Here is a 26,305-nt window from a genome sequence, read left to right as displayed (position 1 = left end):
CATAAATGTTACTTGTCAGTTTTTTAGCCCAGGTCTGGATATTGCCCAAGTTTTGCTGCATTTGAACATGGCCTATTTTTAAATTCCTACACGTGCTTATCCCTCTCTATATTGCTGTAATATCCTTTAGTCCTACAACCTCTGAGATATCTGTTTTCATCTGTTTCTTCAGTGTTTGCAATTTAGTGCGACGTAGTGGCAGAGTCGCTAGTTTTCCGGAGCTCTAGACTAATGATTTATGCACATAGTTTTGAATTCCACAATGGCAAATGGTCAGATTTGAGTTCAGTAAAAATTGGAAATTAAAAAGCTAGTTCAGAAGTGACCATGCACCTATTGTTGATTTGTTGTAAATACCTCTGTGATTCATTTATGTCTTTTAAAGAAAGAAAATATGCCATACTTGTCTGGTCTATATACAATTGCAGACCCACAGAAATGTGCATGACCCTTAACTGCCCTCTGAAATGGCCTCGTATGCCATTTGGTTCAAGGACAATTAGGGATGGGTATATGACTAAATAGAAAACTCATTGGTGGTGTGCCTTCTGGTGTCAGCCCCTAAGCCCTAACCTATTACATCTCTCTGCTTTACTTTTTTCATTTAATGTTCCTTAAAACTGGCTTCCTTTGCCAAGCTTTAGGCTACATTTGCTTTAAAGTAATTGTATAAAGCACCTTAAGAATTTTTATTATTTTAAAGCCATATAAGCTGTATTTTTAGTGGAAAAAACTAATTTCTTTTAATGGCTCCCAAATTGAGATTTTCAGTTGTTTAATCACTCCAGGACATGGCCCACAAAATTCCTTCTTTAAATGGGAGTGGCACAGTGGTTAGCACTGCTGCCTCACAGCGCCAGAGACCCGGGTTCAATTACTGCCTCAGGCAATTGTCTGTGTGAAGTTTGCACATGTCTGCATGGGTTTCCTCCAGGTGCTCCGGTTTCCTCCCACAGTTCAAAACAATGTGCATGTTAGGTGAATTGGCCATGCTAAATTGTCTGTAGTGTTAGGTGAAGGGATAAATGTAGGGGAATGGGTCTGGGTGGGTTGCTCTTCAGAGGGTCGGTGTGAACTTGTTGGGCCGAAGGGCCAGTTTCCACACTGTAAGTAATCTAATCTAAACTCATGCCAAGCAAACAAGTAATTTCCAACAGCATTTTACCTCATTTGTGTCCATATATCCTTTTTCTATTGAAATTAATGAGCTTGGAATGAAAGCTGCTTAATATTTATGAAGTTAGCATTCCTATCAAACATCACAATGGAAAGTAATAAGCGCAATTATCTTATGAATCTTGTATAAATCACTTTGACTCAGATTATCCAGTCTGTGATTTAATCTTCAAAGTGTGATGGTTGGAAGACTTGGACCCTAACTTTTTCAATGCTTGTGTTTTATAGGGATTGTGTTCAATGTAAAGCCTTTAATAAAGGACGCAAGAAAGAAAATTGTGACGAATGTGAGTTTGATGTAATACTGGTGAAAGAGCAAGGTGATTTGCCGCCACCAAGCCAAGATTCACCAATCCTTCATTGTAAGGAGAAGGATGAAGATGATTGTTGGTTCTACTTTTCCTATTCTGTTAATGATCAGAATGTTCCAGAAGTTTATGTTACTGAAAACCCAGGTGAGAGTGGTGTGTTCTAACCAGTGTGATAAATCAGATTTGCCCTAAATGCATACTGAACTGTTCAGTTTAAGATTCAAGTGTAGGGCTACCAATTTTAAATACAAGTAAGGAACGCACTCGGGTCAGACAACTAGTGGAATTAAAGCAAGTGTTCTGCTTTTATCAGAATTAGAAAAGAAAGTCAGAATCCCTTCATAAGACTAATCACAACACAAAAAGAAGGGAGAATAATTTGGGTTATAAGAATCATTGTACAGGTGTTTCTACAACACAAATTGGCTATAACACAATGGTGGACTTTAGCCTGATATTTGTAGAACATGAACTTTCCTTACCTATATTGGTTATAACAAGATTCCAACCCCATTATTTAAATGGTGCTGGTATTGCACAATTTTCTTATGAAGCGAGATCACACGCGGACTGAACATTAGCGTTATGAGAGAACTACCTGTAACTAAAAATATAGTTAGAATTACAAGTAAGTCAATATCTATAAGTTCAAAAGTCATTTTGGTGAGATTCTTTGCATCAGAACGCAAATAGGTTGGTGTCACTGTGCTAAATGGGACAGACTTCAAACTGATCAAGCGAGTCAAAATGGCAATTATGTTCAATCACCATCTGTAACATGATGATCCAGCATATCCCCCATTCTACCATTGACCTCAAGCCAGGCTATCACCCCTGGTTCAATGAAGATTGCAGGAGGATACGTCAGCAGCAGCAGCACCAGACATGCTTTAAAAATGAGGTGTCAACCAGATGAAGCCATAACACACCAGTATGCCAAACAGCGGGAGCATCATGCAATAGACGTGGCTAAACAATCCCACAATCAGCAGATCAGATCTAAACTCTGATCTAAAATCAGTCCTGTCACATTCAGCTGTGAATAGTAGTGGACAAATAATCACCTAACAGGAGCTGGAGATGCTCACACTAATGTAAAAGACAAGGCTGGTGTTAGTTTGCATCCATCTTCAGCCAGGGATGCAAATTGGATGGTTACCATTAACTGGTTCAACTTTATAAGAATTGAGAGGGTACAAAAGCTGGTCAAAAGCTAGAAATTCTGTGGGGAGTATCTCACCTCATGTCTCCTCAAAATCTGTTCACGTCTACAACACTCAGGTCAGGCATATAATAGAATACTTCCCACTTGTCTGAATGAGTTCAGCTCAAATAACATTCAAGAAACCTGACATTATCCAGGACAAAACAGCTCACTTGATTGACATGCCATCGGCATTCACTCTCTGGCACTGATGCACATTGGCAACAGTGTATACCATTCATAAAGTGCACTACAATAACTTGCTGAGGCTCTTCTTTCCAAAGAACCTTCCAGACCTGTGACCTCCACCACCTCGAAGGGCAAAGCAGCGCATGCACCACCCTCAAGGCCATACACCATCCTTTGACATTTTGCTGGCTGAACATGGCTGTAGGTATCCCTGTATGATTGTAGATTTACAAAGGATTAAGCTCATCACCAAATTCTTCAGGCAGTTAGGGATGCACAATAAATGTTGATTAGATAACAATGCCCATAACCAATGAACAAATAAACATAACCATTTTGTCAAGATCGGAACTGCTGTTGTAACTCATAATGAAGGGATAATGTTTTCTGGAAGGACCATATTGGAAGGAAATATGAAAGGAATGTAAGTCTAAGTTTGGAATGAAATGCACATGTAACTAAATTCCATACATTTTATTGATTTATTTTCACTTTAGTAAAAGAGGTTTTCTTCAATACAGTGCAGTTTTCTGTATTGTACTTGTCCTGTATTTAAGATATTCTCTATATAGAATTACAGAGCCTTACAGCACAGCAGAAGGCCATTAAACCCACTGTCTGTACCAGCTCCCGAAAGAGCTACCCAGCTGATTCTACTCTCCAGCCCTATCTCTTTAGCTTTCTAAATTCATCACTGTCAAATATATATCTGGCTCTCTTTCGAAATCTCTATGGAATCTGCCTCCATCACACTCCCAGGCAGCACATTCCAAATCCTAACAACTTTGAGTAAATAAGTTTCTCCTCCTTTCATTCCTAAATCTCTCTCTGACAAAATTGAAATTGTGACCCCTAACCACTGACATATCAACTAGTGGAAAAAGAATACTCTTCTTTACCCTGTCAAAGTTGAACATCTCAGTAAGGTCACCTCTTAATCTTCTCTGCTCCAAGGACAATATGGTATCATTCTTGTAAATCTCCTTTACACTCTCTCCAGGGCATTAATATTTTTCCTTAAATAATGTGCCCAGAACTGAACACAATATTCCAACCGTGATCTAGCCAATGATTTGTAAAGGTGTAGCATCACTTCCTTGCTTTTATTTATAAATCCAAGGATCCTATAAGCTGTCTTAACTGTTTCAACTTGCCTGGCCATCTTCAGAGAATCATGCATGTGAACTCCGAGGTCCCTCTGCTCCAGTACTCCCCTCAAAGCTGTGCCGTTGAGTCTGTACTATGTCTCCATGATTTTTCTACAAAATGTATTATGTCACATTTCTCTGCATTAAAATTCATCTGCCAAGTATTTGCCCATTTGGCCAAGTTTTCAATGTCTCTCTGAAGTCATCTTCATTCACAATTATACTCTCAATTCATGATTCTCCCTAGCTTAGTATCATTTGCAAAATTAGAGATTTTTGCCCTTAACACCCATCTCCAAATCATTCATATAAATCCAGAAAAGCAAAGGGATCAACATTAGTGGTGTTGAATCAATTTAGTTTACTCTTAAGATCGCATTACCAATGTTATCAGCTTGATTGCATCCTCCCAGGATGTGAACTATTTCAGGAATTGGGCAAAGTAACAATTAGGGTTAAAATAGACAGAACCTAATAGCTGGCAGGGTTTCATTCACTGTACACTGACCTCCATGTGTTATGAAATGTTCTATATGCTGCAGTTTAGTTTAATTCAGTTAATACCAGCCACACACTGATGGGAGGGCTCTGGTCTGATTCTGAAAAATAGGTATATTTCCTGCAATCTGTGACACAGGTGATCCCAAAGTCTTAGAATATAAATAGTGGCTTCCATTTGGCTATTCAAAATAATTCTGTATTCAAAAACAAGTTCTTACTACTTTTTTTTCATATATTTTCTTCTAGAGTGTCCACAAGCACCTGACATCATTCCAATTGTAGCTGGTGTGGTTGCTGGTATTGTCTTGATAGGTCTTGCCCTGTTGCTGATATGGAAATTACTGATGATTATTCATGACAGAAGGGAGTTTGCAAAATTTGAAAAAGAGAAAATGAATGCCAAATGGGATACAGTAAGTATATTCAGATTTGGAAAATTTTCTCTCTTTGGTCACAGGCTGAATGAAAAACAAAACAAACTGCATAGCATAGAGTCCTTTCTGGGGACATGGATACCTTTTGTAATATATAATTTTAGACTCTACTGGATTTCTAGATCCTGTGAATAATGGCAAACTCGTAATGTAGTATGTCAATTAATAGCAGATCTGATTAAGGACTGTCGACATTCAGAAGTTTGAATGTTTTTCTAAAGGGAACACTACATGAATGAGCAGTCACAAAATAATCATTGCTGAACCCATCAGTCTATCCAAGAGACATCTCATATGTGAACTTTGTTCCCTTTGGTTCTGACCTGCTGAAACTGTTAACCATTCTGAGCCCTGAAACAAGGCAATGACAAGAATCACATACTGTTGTTTGCAACATCATATTTGCATTTCTTTCTACATTGGGTGGCACGGTGGTACAGTGGTTAGCACTGTTGCCTCACAGCGCCAGAGACCCGGGTTCAATTCCCGCCTCAGGCAACTGTCTGTGTGGAGTTTGCACATTCTCCCCGTGTCTGCGTGGGTTTCCTCCGGGTGCTCCAGTTTCCTCTCACAAAAATGTGCAGGTTAGGTGAATTGGCTTTGCTAAATTGTCCGTAGTGTTTGGTGCATTAGTCAGAGGGAAATGGGTCTGGGTGGGTTGCTCTTTGGAGGGTCAGTGTGGATTAGTTGGGCCGAAGGGCCTGTTTCTCTAATCTAATTTAAATGTATTTAAATTCAAAGCATCTAGCCAGCGTAGAGATTAGGAAATGCCTCTTTCCTATCCCGTCCTTTCCCTAAGTGTGAAAGGAGCACTACTGGGATGTTAGAGTTAAAGCCATACGGTCTTCCATCCTAGATCATTGATGTGGTTCTGCCTTCTAACTAGGAGTCTGCCCTTTGAATCATTGGCTTATTGGAGTTATTGGAGCAAGGTAGAAGAATCTTTGATCTGAGTGATAGGTCCACCCTGCCAGATGGGGAAAGCAGACGCAAGCAGTATGATGCACACTACTTCTCATGTACCGTGCATATGTGCATTGCTACCAGACGATAGCATGACAACGCAGCACTCGCCTTGAATGATGATACCGTTGATTATAGATCATCTGCATAGCTGCTTACCTTTCTGAGACCCAATCATAGTACCAAGGCCTGAATATATTGTGAAAGCAGTGTTAAAGAAGGGTGACTAGACCTGAAACATTAATTCTTTCTCTCCACGGATCTGCAAAACCTACTGCAATTTCCTTTTTTACTTCTGATTTCCAGCATCTTTTGAATGTTTTTTCCCAAGTATGTTGTGTGTTTGCATTCTTGGCCTTCAGATAGTGTCCCTTCCGCCATCTGTAATCACTCCAGGTCTCTGGATGCTTTGTCATTAGTTAAGTAATTAGTTTATCTGCTCAGCAGGGTGCTAATTCCTACCTTAAGACAGCTTCTCAAATAAAAGTAAAATACTGCAAATGCTGGCAATCTGAAATGAGAAAATCCCAGCAGCTCCAACTTCATTTGCAGAGAGGGAAAATGAGTTAATATTTCCAGTCCAATATAACTCTTCCTCAAAATTGAAGATGAATTCAAAAGAGTTCTATCAAACTCAAAACATTATCTGTGACAAGGGAAGCAGGCCCTTCTGAGTTTCTGCAGCATGTTGTATTCTTTTAGATCAATTTTAATAGATTTGCTCACCATATATCTGTTTAATATAGGTTATGATAACTAATTGTAAGGCTGAATTTCTTCGTGAAGTAGCTGTATTGATCCCAGCTAATGATGATACTGGATAAGTTAGGTCCCAGAATCAAACGTGGCTTGATAGATCATGTTTAATTTTGTAGTTGCTTGCCAAAGTGATTAGTGATTGAAACATATTCATATGAGGTTGCTGATCTTTTAACAGAACATAACTAATTACACAAATGATATAATCAAAGCTATACTCAATTCTGCCATTTTTAAACAGACTTAAACTCAAATATTACTCTTGGCTATTTTTCTTGAACTGTTAAGACAGGTTTACTATTCCTTTTGAAAATGTTGGCTTGACTTCCTATAGTTCTAATGGCGTAAACTTTCACAGTTCTAATAACTTGAAGATTTCTATCCAGACTCTCCTAGCAAGGAAACTTCACAGACTAGAAGTCCCTGAACTGACATGAGGACCCTGTTAGTATAAACCATTGAGCTTTCTGAGCTGAATTCTGGGATCTTCTGAACAAAAACTTTGTTCCATTTTGAAGTCGATCTAAATTAATTGCATTAATGTGTTTACTCTGTCTTAAATCCAATAATGTAAACATGTTATCCATAAGTACTACAGGGGTTTTCCAGGCACACAACAGCAATCACATGGTTTCTTGGAATTGATGTAGTTAGGCCACTGTTCTAGAATAAAGTGAGGACTGCAGATGCTGGAGATCAAGTTGAAAAATGTGGTGCTGGAAAAGCATATAGCCAGTCAGGCAGCATCCAAAGAGCAGGAGAGTCAATATTTCAAGCATCATCTCTTGACTATTTGACCTTTTCAAAACAAAACACGACTGACCCACATGTATCTGCTTCTATTTTGAATTCCAAACTATCATAAGGATCTAGTCTTCATTCCTTTCTGTACTGATCTACCTTTAGTATTTGTTTTGAATCTTGCACCCGACCAGAAGAATGGTCTTCGTGGGCTACATTTAAAATTCTGACCCATGGGCAACACTTGCTGGATATATTTATGCAGTTTAATCTGCACCAAAACTTGGCTATCATTGAAGAAAGACCTAAGTTCCCTTGTGACTTCTCAGTAGTGTCCCAAAGCATTGTCTCCAGAATGAAAATTATTTTTAGAATGTAACACTATTTTGTGCAGTACAATATGCATACGAGATTATTGGCATTAGGTTGGCAACTCCTTCACACAAGTAACCCTCCATGCCAAATACACAACAAAATTGGAAATAAAATTTAGCTATCAAATTTCAGTCTTTGTGAATAACTTGAAATTGTTAGACATCCCAGTAAATGTAGTAATGGAATAGATTATCCAAAACACAACAGCAATCAAATAATTCATACAAATCTGCAATTGGTGTTTTTCAAGTGAACTCTGCCTTTTGTTTGTTCCCTGTTATGCAAATGGCTGCAATCAGTAAGAAGTTGCAAGATCGCAACCTGTTTGGAAGCACAAAGACTGACTTAGCCCTTTATGTTCCCAACATAGTCCAAATGTTTTAAGATAATTGGTATTATTGACCTTTTTTAAGCTGAATTTACTCTCCATGATCAAATATTTTAGCCGACTTTGGGAAATAAATATAAGAATGAGGTATTTGCCTAAATTATAGTGGCTATTTTAACAGAGTCATGGAAATGTACAACAATGTTTACTGAGATCTGTAGAATTAAGTCCTTGAATATTTTAAGTCTTATTTTAAAGCACATAATTCACAATTGTCATCAAGAGGTGACCATCACATACAGCAAGTAAGTGTTTATATGTAATGCAATATAACTTGCTCAAATAGTATAAACAAAATGCTGAAATCATTGTCTAACATTAATACCTCTGTCTCCTCAGATTAAAATTTCAGTAATTGAGACCAGCTCAAGGATGTGTTCAGATCTATACTAATTGTTCTTTGATTTTTTTTTGTTAATCCTTCATGTTTATATTTCTTCTCTCTGTAGCAAGAAAATCCTATTTACAAGAGTCCTATAAACAAATTCAAGAATCCAAATTATGGGCGTAAAGTTGCTTCTCTCTAAATCTGTTTGTATTATCTTATCTTCCTGCATGTTTTTTTTCTCTTCTTTGCTTTTCTGCTTGTGTCATTTTAATATATTATAGTAGCTGAAGACCTCACATTAAATGACTCTAAACCTTTGCAAGGAAAAATATTGCAATTTACTGTACTTAATATTTTGAGTCTGTACTGTGCAATTAGAAGCATTTAACAAAAATTAAATTGTACCCTGCATGCACCCAGAATCAAATACATTAATTTGTTTTGTTCCAAGTATCAAGCTGAATTCAGTATTGGTGAACATGGGAGCAGGCTCTCACAGATAAAAGGAATTTGGACTGTCCAAAACTGAAAAATGAATGGGAATTTTAAAGTTAATTCAAAGTGCATCCAAATGTTTTGAATTGCATATGTAGGATGTACATTATAGAACCAGGCCATTCAGCCCTACTAGCACATGGTCCTATTTATGCTTCATTCAGACCTCCTCCATTCCACCACTGTCGAAATCCACCCCCTTAATCCTCTATTTAAAGGGCAGCTTATTCAACAGATTTTAAAATAGTACGGAGCTTGGTATTGACAAACAGCTTGAGAAGCGCTGCAAACTTTCATAAGTGCTCCTAATCTTTAAATATTAATAATTCGGTGGTGCTAGAAAGTCTTCACATATTACTTATACCTAGTTGACTTAAGAAAACCATGGACCTCCTTAGATTGCTGTTATGCCCATAGTGATGGTGCTGACACAATGGTACTGGGGCATTTTGCGATGAAGATGTTAGTTTGTTGGTGCTGGGTCCATTTATTGAAGTCTTCATGTTTCACAACTTGGAGGTGATGATGCTGCCTTCCATTTCAATTATTTTCTTTTTGCTGATGTAGGTCATGGAGGGTGCAAATAACTGCTATTTTCATCTACCTTGCCGATGTAGTCTTCAGAATAGGTTAATTATTTAATCCTCCTCCAACATGTTTCCTCTGTCAAGCTCAGTTGAACTGGTCTCCCATTGCAAAGATTATCGACTTCAACCTTCGACCTTACTCGAGGTTCTCTGAAATCTTCACATATGCTCCGACATTTGACTGTTCCAATGCTCTCCTGAGAAGCCTTACATCATCTCCTCCAACTTCTAATTCATTCAAAACTATTAAAGAATGATTTTTATTCGCTTGGTACCTTTCATGACCTCTGAGCATCACAAAACATCTTGAAGCAATTGAAATATTTATGAAGCCTAGTTACTGATCATCTCCAATCCTGAACAATACCCTCCTTGTCATTACTCCTGTGCTCTCTATGTTGGATTCTAATCTCTAAGGTTCTCCCTTTCGAAATTTCCTTGCTCCTTTCATGGTCCATCGCTTCCCAACCTTGAACACTATTATTCTGACTCTGTGCCTCCATTCTTAGTCCTTCACTTTCAACAACTAGATGTGCATCCACCAACTTGGGCTGAGGCTCTAGCATTCCTTTCATACATTTGCTTATTGTCCCTTTCCCTTTGACTTCTCTTAAAAGCTATTTCTCTACCTGTGCTTTAGGTCATACCTCTCAATATCTCCTCTGCCTTGGCACTCACTCCTTTCCTCATAGCTCTATGAAATAATTCTTTATATTGATAGTGCTTTAACGATGAAAGCTAATTGAAAAAAACTTAATACTGATAGCATATACTAACCATTATACTACTTGATGCTTTGAGACTGGCGTATGGAGATCCTGCTTTTTATTCCTGGCTCAACTGTGCTTTAAAAGTGTAGGAATTTACATAGAAGCTAACTTAATGTTGTGGAGTAAATTGAATTCAGTTGTATGCAATAATCAAAGTGTGCATCTAATTTAGTTTCGGTTGATAGTTCTTGTGTATGTTTGTATATGTGGTTTGAAATGTTACTTAAGAATTGAATTTTTATATTTGTAGAAGTCTATGTGGAATTTAACTTACCTGATGTGAACAATATTCAGTGTTTATGGCTGGGATATAATAGCCAAGTTGCCAAAATTTTATATTTATTAGTCTAGCAAACCTTGCTGCTTGAAGCCACACTATAAAAGCTGCCTTGGTGGGTTCACCAACAAAAGAATTTTATTCTCTGTTGAGTAATTCTGAAACAGAATATTCATTCCAGTTAAATTGGTGCTGCTGCAGGCATCACCTATGTAAGTGGAAATGCTGTCTCTGATGTCCCCAGAGTATCACTATATTCTTATACTATTATTCCAAAAAAAGCAGTCAAAGCTATATCAGTCAATCAGTCTGCTATAAATGAGCATATATGACATTCAAATAATTGAGTGTCTGTTCCCAATTTATATTAATTTGTGATCTTATTTGATTTCTGAGCTGTAAAATGTTTAAAAGACACGGTGGCTCAGTGGTTAGCACTGCTGCCTCTCAGCAGCAGCGACCCGGGTTCAATTCCCACATTGGGTGACTGTTAGAGTTTGAGCATTCTCCCACGTCTGCATGGGTTTCCTCCGGCTTCCTCCCACAATTCAAAGATGTGCAGGCCAGGTGAATTGGCCAAGCTAAATTGCTCAGTGTTAGGTGTGTTTAGTCAGGGGTAAATATACGGTAGGGGATGGGTCTGGGTGGGTTAGTCTTCGGAGGGTCGATGTGGACTTGTTGGGCTGAAGGGCCTGTTTCCATACTGTAGGGAATCTAATCAAAAATGCAGTCATGATTTCTTATCACCAAGCTTTCTTAATTTGCTTCAAAACTAATTGAATTTCAGATTTTAGTGTTTGGGCATCAGTGTAGAAAAGAATAGTTTTCATGGAGAAGACCTAGAAGCAACTTACTACATGATACCGCAAATGAAAACATTGAATTTTAAACCCACCTCCATAGAATCGAATTATAGTTGAGGCAATGTAGAGTCACCTGTTACAGGAGGAAGCCATTCAGCGTATTCTTATTTTCCAAGAGCTGCTCTTTCCCTATAACCTTGCAAGACCACAAGAAATCAAAGTGGGAGTAAACCTTTTGGTTCATTTGAGCCTGTTTTGCCATTCAATACAATCGAGACTGATCTGGGCTTATCTCCACTTTCTGCCTGTTCTCCTGCCTGCTTTCCCCTTTGGCTGATTTTCCACCTCCTTAAAATTCTTTAATGGGATATAGGTGTCACTGGCCAGTCAGAAGTTGTTATCCATCTCCAAATGTCCTTGAACTGAGTGGTTTGCTAAACTGTTTCAAAAGGATGTTAGAGGTTACCAGTGTCATTGTAGGCCTGGTGTCACAGGTAGGCAAGGCAGGTTAAGATGTCAGAATTCCTTCCTGAAAGGACTTTCATTATCAGATGAGTTTTTATGACCATGGGTTACATGGTTACCATTTGATTAACTTGAAATTCCATTTTTTTTAATTCAAATTTCACCATCTGCCATGGTGAGATTCAAACCTATTTCCACAGCAACTCTGATGTCTAGTGACATTACCACTATGCCACTGACCATCCTTATATTTGTACTTGAGCCTTTCTCAATCAAATCTTTTACACATCTGTGGGATAAGCTATTAAAGTACTAATCATAAGTTGATTTTATATTGGCATTCTTTAGATTCTGGGTGTTTCATCTTTCTAAATGGTAAAAATAACTGTGTTCCTTTCACAATGAACCTTAGATATAGTATTAATGCAGAGAGCTAGATGACAGATGAAGGTCTGACCAGAACCCAAATGAAACAAGGGGAGATGTAGAAGGATCTGTCTCCCATCTTAAACTATTTTAGGGATTCAGGATGACTTGCTTCCATTTTGATTTGATGGATTCTGAGATAGCGTACTTAAAGGCTCCAAGACAATATACAGGGAGTTATGAGAAAGGGATAAACATTAGTGCTTGCCTGAACTATTTTCGTTCCATTAACTTAAACTTCCAAGTCTTGGATTTGCAAAATCAGAAAGAATTTAGTGCCAATAAGATAATTGTGTTTGTGTGTAAATTTATGAACCTGCCCCAGTGATTAACTGCAAGATAGTGAAAATATTATGTCATTTAGGGTTCATTTGCAAATTAATAACATAATGTAGCATTTATCAAAGTCTAAGAACTTTAAAGATCACCTTGTAAGTGGAGCACGTTTCATGTTTAAGTTCTGTTCTATTTCAAAATCTAAAATTAATTTCACACTTTTCTTCCTTGCCAGGGTGAAAATCCAATCTACAAGAGTGCTGTGACGACTATTGTCAACCCAAAATATGAGGGAAAATGATGAACTTTGTGCATTTCTTTTTGTGGGAATTCCTTTTTGTTTTATTGAAACTATGGATAATGGGGTATGGAATTTTCTTTTGTAGTCACAAGAATAGCTTTAGATCACATTGCAGTGATTTACTAACCAATGTAAGTTTTTCTATGCAGAGTTTGAAATGTGTACAGTATGTGTAAAGAAAGATTGGTTGCTTTTTGAAAAAGTTTTCATTTGAAGAGGATGGGAAGGCAGGCTTTGGATTGGAATATGTTTGTATCGATACAACACAGCTTTGTTTTAGATTTTAATGTTTTTTCAACCCAGGAATTTGGCTTTCCAAACTTTGTTAATTGTCTCAACAGTATTTGAAATTAGCGAAAACATTTGAAAACCACAAAAGAATCACCCTCCTTTATTGTGCCAAAGGGAATGCTTTGGATTATTTTCTACAGTCATTTACGCTGCCTGTGAGATTTCTGTAGAAGTCCAAAATAGATCCTTTTTTTTGTAATCAATACAGACTGTGCAATTAACTATTGTGACTTAAAACTCACATTCACATTCTCTTCACTGTGTGTTGAGCACCCTTTCGAATAGGGCACTTCAGTAGCAGTCCATGCTGTTTGTTTTTGAAGCATTACGTTATGGTAAACATGTGGTGAAATATTTTTGGCATAATGTATACACTACGCTGCCAAATATGAACATTATTTAAAATTGTAAATGGCTTTGCTGAATCATGACAGATTAAGTTTAGTTTTTTTTTTAAGTTAGATGCAGGCCTTTGTTGATGTGTAATTTTGCAGACTTCCTAATGTAAGTACTTAACAACCAATAGTTTCCACTTTTTTTATCAGCATACACAGCCATCTCTTCCATTTTGAAGCAAGTCATCCTTAAGTTTTGCAAAATTTTTGGCTATTAGTACTAATAAGGTGCGAGCAAATAGTAACTTGGATTTATCTAAAGACGGCTGTTTGTATTAATTCTCCCCCATGTCGTGACCGACTTCACTGAGATCACATTCTTGTTTTAAAGTGCCTTTTTATTTTAACAATGTTTTCACTATTTCCATACACTTTACTTGAGTTATTTATTAAATAAATGACTTTATAAAAATATCGATACTAGTCTTTTAATCTAATTTTACTGAATTATTTATTTATTAGTTTAATTTGGAGCAAATCTATGTATCCTCACACCCTGCTTCCTGTAAAGACTCTATTCTCTCAATTACTCCGTCTGTCTCATCTGTTCCATTGATGCCAACTTTGACGAGGGAGCCTCTGAAATGTCCATTTTCTTCCTCAACCAAGGATTCCCTGGCACCATTGTTGACCAAACCCTCAGCTGAGTCTGACCCATCTCCCACACTTCAGCCTCAACCCCCTCTCTTTCCTCCCACAACAGCGATACAGTCTCCCCTTGTACTCACCTACGATCAACCAGCATCCACATCCAGAGGATCATTAGCCATCATTTCTGCCACCTCCAGCAGGATGCCACCACCAGACACACATTCCCTTCCCCTCTCTTGTCAGCCTTCCGTAGGAATTGTTCCCTCCAGGACACCCTGGTCCACTCTTCCGTCACTCCCCACACCGCACCCCACAGCCTCACTGTACCTTTCCCTGCAACTGCAGAAGATGTAACACATGTCCGTTTACTTCCATTCTCCTCACTAGCTAAGGGCCCAAACACACCTTCCGAGTGAAGCAGTGCTTTATCTGCACTTCATGCAATCTAGTCTGCTGCATTTGTTGTTCACAATGTGTTCTCCTTAGCATTGGAGAAACAAAGTGTAGACTGGATGACCACTTCGCAGAACAGCTACCTTCTACCCGCAAAAAAGACCCTGAGCTTCCAGTTGCCTGCCACTTCAACATACTACCCTGTTCCCTGGCCAACATGTCTGTTTCAGGCTAGCTGCAGTGCTCCAGCGAAGCTCAGTACAAGCTGGAGGGACAACACCTCATTTTCCACTTGGGAACCCTGGAGCTATTTGGACTCAATATCAAGTTCAACAACATTAGGACTTGAACTCTCCCATGTCTTTACCACAACCCCCTCACACCAGAATAGGATATCCTTTTAGAATATTCTTTTATTGTCACGTGTACGCCATCGTAGAAGTACAGTGAAAAGCTTTTACGATGTCTGCCTTTTATAGCGCCATTTTAAGTACAAGTAACGAGGTACAAAAAAAGGAATAAAAAGTACTTATATTACTTCAGAGTTTAAAAAAATAAGTTAGAAATAAGACATTGAATGATTGACATTACTTTCAGGTACAAAAAAAATTCAAATAGACATTACAGTGTAGCAGCTCAGCGCAGGGCCCCTGCATGTGGTCTGACCGTCAGCCCCAGACCCCAATCCAGCAGCCGTCCCCACTGAGCTCCAAGCCTACAGTCTGCACTGTACCGGCGTGTAGCTGCTCCAAAGGAAGTGCCAGGACTGCCTGCCCCATACCAGTCTTAGCCCGAGGCTCGCTGCCTATGCCTGCTGCTGCTTCAGGATTTGCCTCCAGTCTTTGTGGTGGCGGGGGCGGAGAAAAAAAGAAAATGGACACGCAGGGCTCCAGCAGGAGAGTCTTCCTGTGCCGCCATCTTACCAGAAGGATCGCTGAGGCCTTATGCAGATTAACCATGATCTTGTTGGATAGTGGGGCAGATTTGAGCTACTGAATGTCGTCCTCCTATTTCTGATGTGTTGATGGCTCTTACAGGACAACAGGGCTTGTTATCACAGGGTCCTATCCTACCCTCTACCTACTTTCTGCATGTAAGCTGCCATTTTCCCGGCTACCATCAGTTGTGAGGAAGGGTCAATTGACCCGAAACATTAACTCTGATTTCTGTCCACAGATGCCAGACCTGCTGAGCTTTTTCAGCAACTTCTGTTTTCCTTGTTATACACTTAAACGTTAAATTTCATCATTTTTCTGCATTATCGCAGTTAACTAAATTTGTTCCTGTCTTGTGGTAATCAAGCCGAAGCTGCAGAGAATGGTTTTTGTCTTTGGATTTGGGCCCAGGTCCAGTGCATGCACATACCTGACAGTCATCACCATTTTGGTTTGAAAAGTAAGTTAGTTCATTCAGTCATCGTCATGTTACATTCATGTAAGTTTTTCACAAAATGTAAAAGCATGGTATCATGGTTCATGTGACATTTCTGAAAACCAACTTGGATAACTTTGTAATATTATGAATGAGTCATGTAACCATGTAAAAATGATAAATATCTAGGGGTACCCAAAATTTAAAGCTGTTTTTCTAAGTTTTGTTGAAGGCACTGTCTTGGTTTTTCCTAAAACATACAGTGGCAACACTGCTTGGGGTATGGTCACTGCGGAATGCAGGCAAGGGAAGGGAGGGCAGGGGAATGTGTGTCTAGTCATGGCATCCCATTAGAGGTGATAGAAATGGTAACTTACAATTCTTCGGATATGGATGCTGGTGCAGTGGTAATTGAGGACCAAGCAGACCCTATCACTGTTGTAGGAGGGAAGGAGTGAGAGCTGCACTGCAGGAAATGGGCCAGACACTCCTTGAGGGATCTGTTGGCCATCATTAGTTGAGGAAAAAGACAGCCTGCCAAAGGTGGAATTACCAGAGCAAATGCAATGACGACAGAGAAATTGGGAGAATGGGGTGGAATCCTTACAGGAAGCACAGTGTGAGGATGTATAGTTAAGGTAATTGGCGGAGTCAATGGGTTTGTAGTCTATGTTGGTGGGCAGCCCATCTCCAGAAATGGAAATAGCTGTCAAGGAAAGGATGGGAGAAGTCAGAGATGGACCAGGTAAATATGACAGCAAGGTGGAAATTGAAAGCAAATTAGATAAATGTGATAAAATTCCTGTCTATCTTTCCTTAGTTCAGGGGACCAAAATTTCATATTATTCTAGCTGTAGTCTGATTACCACCTTTGTAAACTTTTAGTTCCCTTTGAAATAAAGGCCTTCCTAAGAATGATCCATTTGTTCCTTCTGTCTGTTAACGAATTTTCAATCCACACTAATATTATCCCCAATCTCTCATGCTCCAATTTGTTTCTTAAGCTGCTATATGGGACCTTGTCAAAAGCTTTCTGAAAATCCAAATACACTACATTCACTAAAAAACTTTAATAAAGCAACTGCAGTCTTGACCAACATAATTTCTTTTCCATAAATCCTATTTTATTATTTTTTTCTATGTACACAATTATCACATTTTTATTACAGATTCTAGTATTTTCACTGCTTCAGTATCAAGTTAACAGGTCTATAATCTGTTTTCCCTCTCCCTTCCTCCGTTAAATAGTAGAGTTATGGATGTAGGTTTGCTCACTGACCTGGAAGGTTCATTTCCAGGCGTTTTGTCACCCTAATAGGTAACATCTTCAGTGGGCCACTGGGAGAAGCACTTGATTAATTCCTGCTTTCTAATATATCTGGGTTTCTTTGGGTCGATGTCACTTCCTGTGGTGACATCATTTCCTGTTATTTTTCTCAGGCGGTGGTAGATGGGGTCCAACTCAATGTGTTTGTTGATAGAGTTCTGGTTGGAATGCCATGCTTTCCATTGTTCAACTTTAATATCACCATTTCAGAGTGAACTATCACAGTCAAACTTAATGAAGGTCTATTGTATTGTGGTAACTATTTCCCAACAGCTCCGCCAGCTGTTAATTAACCCTTCCTCATTACATTGTACTACTTTGGATTTAACATTGTCAATCATTGATTCTTCAAAGTACTACTCCAGAAATTTCATACACCCTCAAGTAATTCATTCTGCACAGCATTAGTGTACAGATAAGGTGTATAAATTAAAGTGATTCATTATTACTGTGTATTGCTGAAAGAGCCTTTTATCTGCATATAACAAATATTGTCCGATCATAGAATCAGCTCTACTGTACCTTATTGTTGAGTCTTGTAAGCACAGGCTGGTTGGATACAGTCAGTACCTTGCTTGATGTGAACATCTGAGGAGTTGTGCTCCGCAACGTTTGGGATGTAGGACCTACTTGCTGAGCACCAAACTGACACTGAAATTCGCATACAACATTGTTCATTTGTGTGACGGGCAAAATGGTGTTTTGGCTTGACTACAGCAGCCCACTAGTACACTAGAACATGTGTTACTACTGCAGCAGTGTGAAACAGCTCCACTTGTCACTCAATCAAGACACTCAACATAAATACTGCTGTCTTTTACTTAGGTGCCGTGTGTAAAAACGAAGAGCTTTCTTTAACAAACTATCTTCTTTCAGCAATACTTAAGTTTTGCACTACTGAATGATCATTAATGCTATAATGTATAAGTTGCAAGCAACTGTAATCGCTAGTATTGCTGTGTAGTCAGTTTTATTATTCATTGAATTAAATGTGCACTCGTTTTAAATGTAGGTCTGAAATGTTGGCAAATGCTTAGTGAAATCATAGTATGATTTAATTTGGAGAATTCACACTTGCTTTGTGTTCAGGCAGTCCTATCCATTTAAATATGGGGATATTTTGAGTGATTCATTCTATTGGAGATAAAAAAAATGTTTTTAAAAGCCCTAGTTATTGTTTTTTTTCTCTCCGTACTGTGTCAAAACATAACAGATTAGAAAAGAAGCGCACACAAATTCCTGCAGATATTTAGTTTGTAAGGATTTGTGGTACTGAACTTCCTGTCAAGTTGTCCAATTTATGCATCGGAGACCAGAGATTAGATTGATTCTGTGATTTGACAACATTGGCTATATATTGCTGAGACGGGCAGCAATAAATGCTGACCCAGCCAGCAACTCTCACTTCTCACAAGTGAACATAAAAAGGAAGTTGTCTTTCAGAAATACTCGGTAATAATGGGTCACTCAATTTACACGTGGACTGGGTAAATGTAATCTTTACTAATGTTGTGGAGAATGAATGCCACGAATGTGAACAGGATATATATCTGGAACAATACACTAAGGAGTTAAGTGGCATTTGCACTGTTAGATTTGGTATTATGGAATGGGAAAGGGTTAATTAACAGGATTGCTGAAAAGGAGCTTTTTGGGGAAAATTGACCAGAATATGATAAAAATACACAATTAAATTTGGATATTTCCAGGCTTATATTTTGCAATCAAAACTGAAGTTGCTGGAGAAACTCTCAGGTCTGGCAGCATCTGTGAAGAGAAAACAGAGTCAATGTTTTGAGTCCAGTGACCCTCCTTCACAATCATCTTTAGCATCAGCAGTTCTTTGGTTTACACTTTGTAATTGCACTTCCTTGCCATGTACTGAGACTCCAGTTGCTTTCGAATTTATCCTGATGTTGCATTGCTTGCAATATAATTTTCCAGTTCTCATCTGGACAACTTGAGGTAAGAAAGCTGTAACATACATGACGAATCGACCTCTCAGCATCCCATCAACCCCCCCTTAAAAGCCAGTGTACTTCAATGAGGTCGCCTCCCATTCTTCTAAATTCTAGAGATCATGGGCCCAATGTACAAAACCCCTCACCATAAGACAGAACCCTCATCTCAGGGACCAATTCAGTGAACTTTCCCTGTACCATCTCCAGTGCACGTGCATCTTAAATATAGAGGTAAAAGCCACACATGGTGAGCCCTTACAAAGCACAAAAACCCTGTACAATTTTAATAAGATTATTCCAATCTCCTTGTAGTAAAGTGGGGGAGGCAGTGGATAGTTGTAATGTTGCAAGATTAATAATCCAGAAACCCTGACTAAGGCCCTGACCACCAAAGCAGCTAGTGGCATTTTAATATAATAAATCTGAAGTATAAAACTAGTCTTAGTAATCGTGGCCATGAAACGGTCATTGGTTACAGTGAAGAAAACACTTTGTTCAATAATGCCATTTAGGGAGCCTTATCTGAATTGGCTATATGTAACTCCAGACAACAATGTTGTTCACTCTCAATGTGGCCAAGTAAACCATTTATTACAAGAGCATTTGGGGATGAAGAAAAATGTTGCCTTTGCCAGTGGTGCCCTCACCACGTCAATAAATAAGGAAAGTAAGCTGATATGCTATTTGCTTCCTGCAGTTGCTGGTTTTCTGCAATCGTTTTGTCACCACACCCAATTATCTTGGCTGCCAGCCTTTACAAGTTTCACAGCTTTTTTAAAAATAAAAAATTCTGCTCTCCTTTCTTTCTTAGAAACTGTTTGCTTTAGAGCCATTTTAATCTGTTAAATTTTGTTCGTGACTATCTTACCTGCTATTTTGATTTAGCCAAGTCAGTGTAAAAGGTACACACAGCTTTCAAAGGTGTGAACCCTAAACTTGTACTTTGCACATAACCACTCTCTATGTTTTGGGTTGTAAATTGAGTTAAGGAAGTCACAGTTCCACCCAATCCAACAGAAGGCTGGCTAGTCGCAGTAAACAATGTGTATAATGAGAATTGCTTAAACCACATAAGATCTTCATGTTTTATCATTTGTGAGATTACTCAATAAGACTGCAGGAGTTGCCACAGACACTATCAAATTTTAAAATTTGGAAATTTCATAATTCAGTGCGAATCTAACCTATGTTTCTCTCACTGCAATGCTTGTTTAGTTCAACTGACTGCTGTCTCCAGTTAATAATTTATTAAAAGTAAATGCGGAAAAAAATCATGTAAATTGTGGTATGAATTGCAAATCACCAACTCAAAGCCAACCTATCAATTCACTTAAGATAAGATAAGAAAGAGGAGTAGATGTCGGCCATTTGGGCCATCAAGCCTATTATAGGATGATGGCTGATCCTCCTCCACGATTCCAGTTTCCCAACCCATCCTCCTATCCTTTAACTCCTTTGAAAGTCCAAAATATTAAATTCCGCTTGAACATAATCCACAGTTATCTGGGCCAGACCTCCAATCAAAATGTTGAGATTAATAACAGGAATTCTAATCCCATTCAACACCCAGACCAAAGCATCTGGTTAGAAACTAGAGTCCCCTTAATAACTCTGCACTTTTGGTATTCTATATTTAGAATTTCTAACATAACATAAAACCTCATTTAACTTCTACCATTGGAAACAAAAGATTTATTAGACTACATCTTACTTAACTGTGAGTGTATTGTTTTCCAAAATAAGGTTTCGTTCTTAGAAGAAATGAAAACTAAATTTCTATTGGAGGTGGGCAAGGGGACAACAGTCACTGTGGAACATGAGTAAAGGCCTATGGTCATTGGCTGAGAGCAGTTGAACAGCATAGGTGGCCAGCTCTGAAAGTTAGGGATATGAACAGGGATAGGTGAGAAGAGATGGGAACTAGTGGACCCAGGGGCATGAACTGCTATCTTCTTGGGGAAGGCCAGGAGTTTCCCTACATTGGTCCGAGGGAAGAACAAAGACCATACAACATGGCAGTGTGCTGCCTGTACTCTCCATGTAACAGCGTGCCATTAGAGCCACTCTTAGCTGTTACAGATTGTATTTTCTTTCTTTATATCCAGAAGCGCTCTGACACACAACTGAGCGCTTTTTTTTGTTAAAACCAAATTGGGTCATTAGAGATATACAGCACGGAAACGGACCCTTCAGCCCAACTTGTCCACGCCAACCAGATATCCCAACCTAATCTAGTCCCATTTGCCATCACTTGGCCCATATCCCTCTAAACCCTTCTTATTCATATACCCATCCAATTGCCTTTTTAAATGTTGCAATTGTCCCAGCCTCCTCCACTTCCCTCTGGCACTCACTCCATACACGTACCACTCTCTATGAAAAAGTTGCCCCTTCGGTCTCATTTATATCTTTCCTCTCTCAGCCTAAACCTATGTCCTCCAGTTCTGGACTCCCCTATCCCAGAGAAAATACTTTGCCTATTTATCCTCTCCATGTCCCTTCATGATTTTATAAACCTGAGATCAGCCCTCAGTCTCTGACGCTCCAGGGAAAACACCCCCAGCCTATTCAGCGCCTCCCTGTAGCTCCAACCCTGGCAACATCCTTGTAAATCTTTTCTGGGCCCTTTCAAGTTTCGAAACAGAATTCCAAAAGTGGCCTAACCAATGTCCTGTACAGTGCAACATGACCTCCCAACTTCTGTACTCAATGCTCTGACCAATAAAGGAAAGCATACCAAACACCTTCTTCACTATCCTATCTACCTGCGATTCCACTTTCAAGGAGCTATGAACCTGCACTCCAAGGTCTCTTTGTTCACAACACTTCCCAGGACCTTACCATTAAGTGTATAAGTCCTGCTAAGATTTGCTTTCCCAAAATGCAGCACCTCCCATTTATCTAAATTAAACTTCATCTGCCACTCCTCAGCCCATTACAAGATCCTGTTGTAATCTGAGATGACCTTAACTATTTCCTGAACGATACGGCTGCGGATTCTTTTCCAAAGCAACCTGTTCGGAGATGCTATGACACACATCTGGAGCAGGTGGGATTTGAACCCAGGCCTCCTGTTCCAGAGGTGTGGGCACTACCACCATGCCACAAGAGCCCCTAGGGTTGTATTTTTCCTCTGCCTAATTAACCAATGGACCACTGAACGGCTACTTCTCAATAAGCTGTTGGAAAATTGCTACTCATTGTTGACTGCCAATATGGTGATAGTAATCACCCTTAATCAACAATTTGGTTCATGTAAATTATGAGCTTTGTGCTCTGAAAATATGGATGTCCAAGAAGTAGTTTGGGGAGGGTGCCCTTGCAGTCAGCCTCATCATGAAGGAGTCTGCGAAGAGTTCTGTCCTCGCAGTAGATGAAATATGAGAGTAAGCTAGCTGATAATATCAAAGACTGAGTTTGTTTAAAAAAAAATGTATGAGGTAAGAGCAAAGCAAGAGCGGACTTTGGGCCACTGGAAAATGCAGTTCGTGAAGTAGTAATGGGGAACAAGGAAACAGCAAAGGATTTAAATAAATCCTTTGCATTAGTCTTCACGGTGGTAGGCACCAATAGCATATTAGAACTTCAAGAGAGTCAAGGGGGCCAAGGTGAGTGTAGTGGCCATCACTAAGGAGAAGGTGCTGGGAAGCTGAAAGGTCTGAAGGGGGAATAAATTACCTGCACCAGATAGACTGCACCGCAGGGTTCTAAAAGGAGCTTGGGAGATTATGGCGGCACTAGTTGTCTTTCAGGAATCGCTTGTGAGGGAGTGGATTGGAAAATGGCTAATATACCACTCCTATTTATGATGGGAGGGATGCAGAAGACAGGAAATTTATAGGCTGGTTAGCCTGTCCTCGGTCACTGGTGAGATTTTAGAGTCCATTATTAAGAACCTACGACTGATATGGTATGATGGCAGTTCTCTTGAGAGGGAGATCTGAAATAGATATCTTCAAAATCCAGACCAATATCACGCAAGGCTTTATGATAATCCCATGTTTTACAGAGGCCTTTCACTTCATCAATGATTAACTGCCCCCTGGTGTGAGTATCAACCCATAGTGTACCAAAAAACTCTGCTTACAGGAAATTTGACTAGTCTTCAAGTGTTGGGAGAAAGTGAGGACTGCAGCTGCTGGAGATCAGAGCTGAACAATGTGTTGCTGGAAAAGCGCAGCAGGTCAGGCAGCATCCAAGGAGCAGGAGAATCGACGTTTCAGGCATAAGCCCTTCTTCAGGAATGAGGAAGGTGTGCCAAGCAGGCTAAGATAAAAGGTAGGGCGGAGGGACTTGGGGGAAGGGCGTTGGGAATGCGATAGGTGGAAGGAGGTTAAGATGAGGGTGATGGGCCGGAGAGGGCGTGGGGGCGGAGAGGTCGGGAAGAAGATTGCAGGTCAAGAAGGCGGTGATGAGTCCAAGGGTTGGGACTGAGATAAGGTGGGGGGAGGGGAAATGAGGAAGCTGGAGAAATCTGCATTCATCCCTTGTGGTTGGAGGGTTCCTAGGTGGAAGATGAGGCGCTTTTCCTCCAGGCTTCGTGTTGCTATGGTCTGGCGATGGAGGAGGCCAAGGACCTGCATGTCCTTGACAGAGTGGGAGGGGGAGTTAAAAGTGCTCAGCCACGGGGTGGTTGGGTTGGTCTTCGTGTGTTACCAAAACAAAACCAGCATCCAACCCACACCTGCTTAGTCAAGTATTCCACCTCTGATATAAAACAGAGAAACAGGAGTTGGGAGGTCATGTTGCAGCTGTACAGGACATTGGTTAGGCCACTGTTGGAATATTGCATGCAATTCTGGTCTCCTTCCTTTTGGAAAAGTGTTGTGAAACTTGAAAGGGTTCAGAAAAGATTTACAAGGATGTTGCCAGAGTTGGAGGATTTGAGCAAAAGGGAGAGGCTGACCAGGCTGGGGCTCTTTTCCCTGGAGCATCAGAGGCTGAGGGGTGACCTTATAGAGGTTTACAAAATTATGAGGGGCATGGATAGGGTAAATAGACAAAGTCTTTTCCCTGGGGTCAGGGAGTCCCGAACTAGAGCGTATTGGTTTAGGGTGAAAGGGAAAGATGTAAAAGAGACCTAAGGGGCAACATTTTCACGCAGAGGGGGTGCGTGTACGGAATGAGCTGCCAGAGGAAGTGGTGGAGGCTGGTACAATTGCAACATTTAAAAGGCATTTAGATATAGACTCTCCAGCCAGTGAGATCTGCTTATCATTCTCCTCATCACACCCTCAGAATCCTTCGTCTTTCAATATCACCACTCATTCCTTGAAATTCCAGAAAGTGTGCCGATGTTGCTTGATCTCTCCTCGTCGGACAACCCTCTGATCTCAGGGATCAATCTACAGAAGCTTTATTACATCTTTTCAAAGGCAGGTACACTGTGCAAAACTCCGCAAGGTGTGGTGTAACCAAAGCACTGTACAAAGCAAGACATTACTCTTTGTACTCTGACCTTCTGCTAACCTGATGTCCCATTACCCTTACTAATTGCTTCCTGTGCCTAGATGTTTCTTTTGTGGTTCTATACAATGATACCAAAATTTTCCTGAATGTGAAATAATTTTGTTCAAAGTCTCAAAAGCTTAGGTAGTTTTTTTTATTTCTACCACGATGAATAACCTCATATGTACCCACATCATTCTCTAACTGCCCTCTTGCCCATTCATGTCGCCTATGTTTATTCCTTTGCAGCCACTTTGAGTCTTTCTCACAGCTGACTTTATCAGTGAGCTTTGCTGAGGCCCCAGGATTGATAATGACCTACCTATCTTCATCAATGACCTCTCCATATAAGGTCAGAAGTGTTAATTCACCAAGTATTCAGCACCATTCGCGACTCCTCAGATACTGAAGCAGTCCATATTCAAATGCAAGCAGATCTGGGCATATCTAGGCATGGGCTGACAAGTAGCAAGTAACATTCATGTTACCCAAATGTCACGCAATGACAATCAACAATCGGGGACAATCTAACTACTGCCCCTTGACATTCAATGGGAACTCAATGACTATCCACCACTTACAAGGCACAAGTCAGGAGTGTGGTGGATATCCACACCATATCCACAAGCAACCACTTCCTCCACCACCTCAATAGCAGCAGTGTGTACTATCTGCTAGATGCACTGCAGAAATTCACTAAAGATTCTTAGACGGATCTTCTAGATCTTTCTGTCCTTCAAGATGGAAGTTGGCCTGAGTTTGGAAAGTGCTGTCTAAAAGGGGGCATGGGAGGTGGAGGATGTGCATTGTTATTATTAGCTCACACTTATAAAATCAAGTGTCAGCAATCCAAATTGCACGGACACTGATGGGCTTTCTGGATTACCTTTGCCAAATGAGTTGATTACAAACAGTCGGAATGTCAACACATTTTACTTGGAAGAAGTGGAGAACACTGCGGTAATGGCTGGACAAGTTCAGAAGTACATTAGAAATGATCCACCGCTAAAAATAGTGATGGACATGGGGATATTTTGTGGCAAGATCATAGGAACAAGATCTGAAGCTACATATTTAAAAGATATTTGGATAAGTTTACCAATAGGAAAGATTTGGAGGGATATGAGCGAAATGCAGGGAGGTGAGATTCCTTTAGTTTGGGAACATGTTCGGTATGGACTAGTTGGACTGAAGGGTCTGTTTCCGTGTATGACTCTGTAACTAGTTGGACTGAAGGGTCTGTTTCCGTGTATGACTCTGTGGCTAGTTGGACTGAAGCATGTGTTTCCGTGTATGACTCTGTGGCTAGTTGAACTGAAGGGTCTGTTTCCATGTATGACTCTGTGGCTAGTTGGACTGAAGCATGTGTTTCCGTGTATGACTCTGCGACTAATTGGACTGAAGGGTCTGTTTCCGTGTATGACTCTGCGACTAGTTGGACTGAAGCATGTGTTTCCGTGTATGACTCTGTGGCTAGTTGAACTGAAGGGTCTGTTTCCGTGTATGACTCTGACTCTGTCTCAGGGCAGATAGAACTGTCTGTGTGATGCGAAATGAGGTTCATTGTTCCAGAACTGAGATGGAAAGTGTGTTTAATCATCTACACAAAGC

The 26,305-nt window shown here is 39.8% G+C and overlaps 2 protein-coding genes across 10 annotated transcripts in view; one reads left to right on the top strand and one right to left on the bottom strand.

The window, feature by feature from the left end:
• The window catches only part of LOC122550082 (integrin beta-1-like), an 80,719-nt gene extending 66,702 nt beyond the window's left edge, over nucleotides 1–14,017 (top strand). For 2 of the 3 annotated variants that reach the window (XM_043690610.1, XM_043690609.1), the window contains exons 14-17: nucleotides 1,405–1,631; nucleotides 4,776–4,942; nucleotides 8,639–8,720; nucleotides 12,852–14,017. In XM_043690610.1, coding sequence (XP_043546545.1) covers nucleotides 1,405–1,631; nucleotides 4,776–4,942; nucleotides 8,639–8,716 — 472 coding nt within the window. In that variant the 3' untranslated portion in view covers nucleotides 8,717–8,720; nucleotides 12,852–14,017. The remainder of the gene's footprint in view (nucleotides 1–1,404; nucleotides 1,632–4,775; nucleotides 4,943–8,638; nucleotides 8,721–12,851) is intronic. The other variant, XM_043690611.1, reaches the window with a different exon arrangement.
• The window catches only part of LOC122550083 (integrin beta-1-like), a 279,698-nt gene that overhangs the window by 183,614 nt on the left and 69,779 nt on the right, over nucleotides 1–26,305 (bottom strand). The gene's annotated exons all lie outside the window — the stretch shown is intronic.

This window comes from Chiloscyllium plagiosum, chromosome 5 (assembly GCF_004010195.1).
Source record: "Chiloscyllium plagiosum isolate BGI_BamShark_2017 chromosome 5, ASM401019v2, whole genome shotgun sequence".
NCBI classification, from domain to species: domain Eukaryota; kingdom Metazoa; phylum Chordata; class Chondrichthyes; order Orectolobiformes; family Hemiscylliidae; genus Chiloscyllium; species Chiloscyllium plagiosum.
Note: the sequence above shows the minus strand (reverse complement) of the source record. Positions and strands in the feature narration are given on the sequence as shown.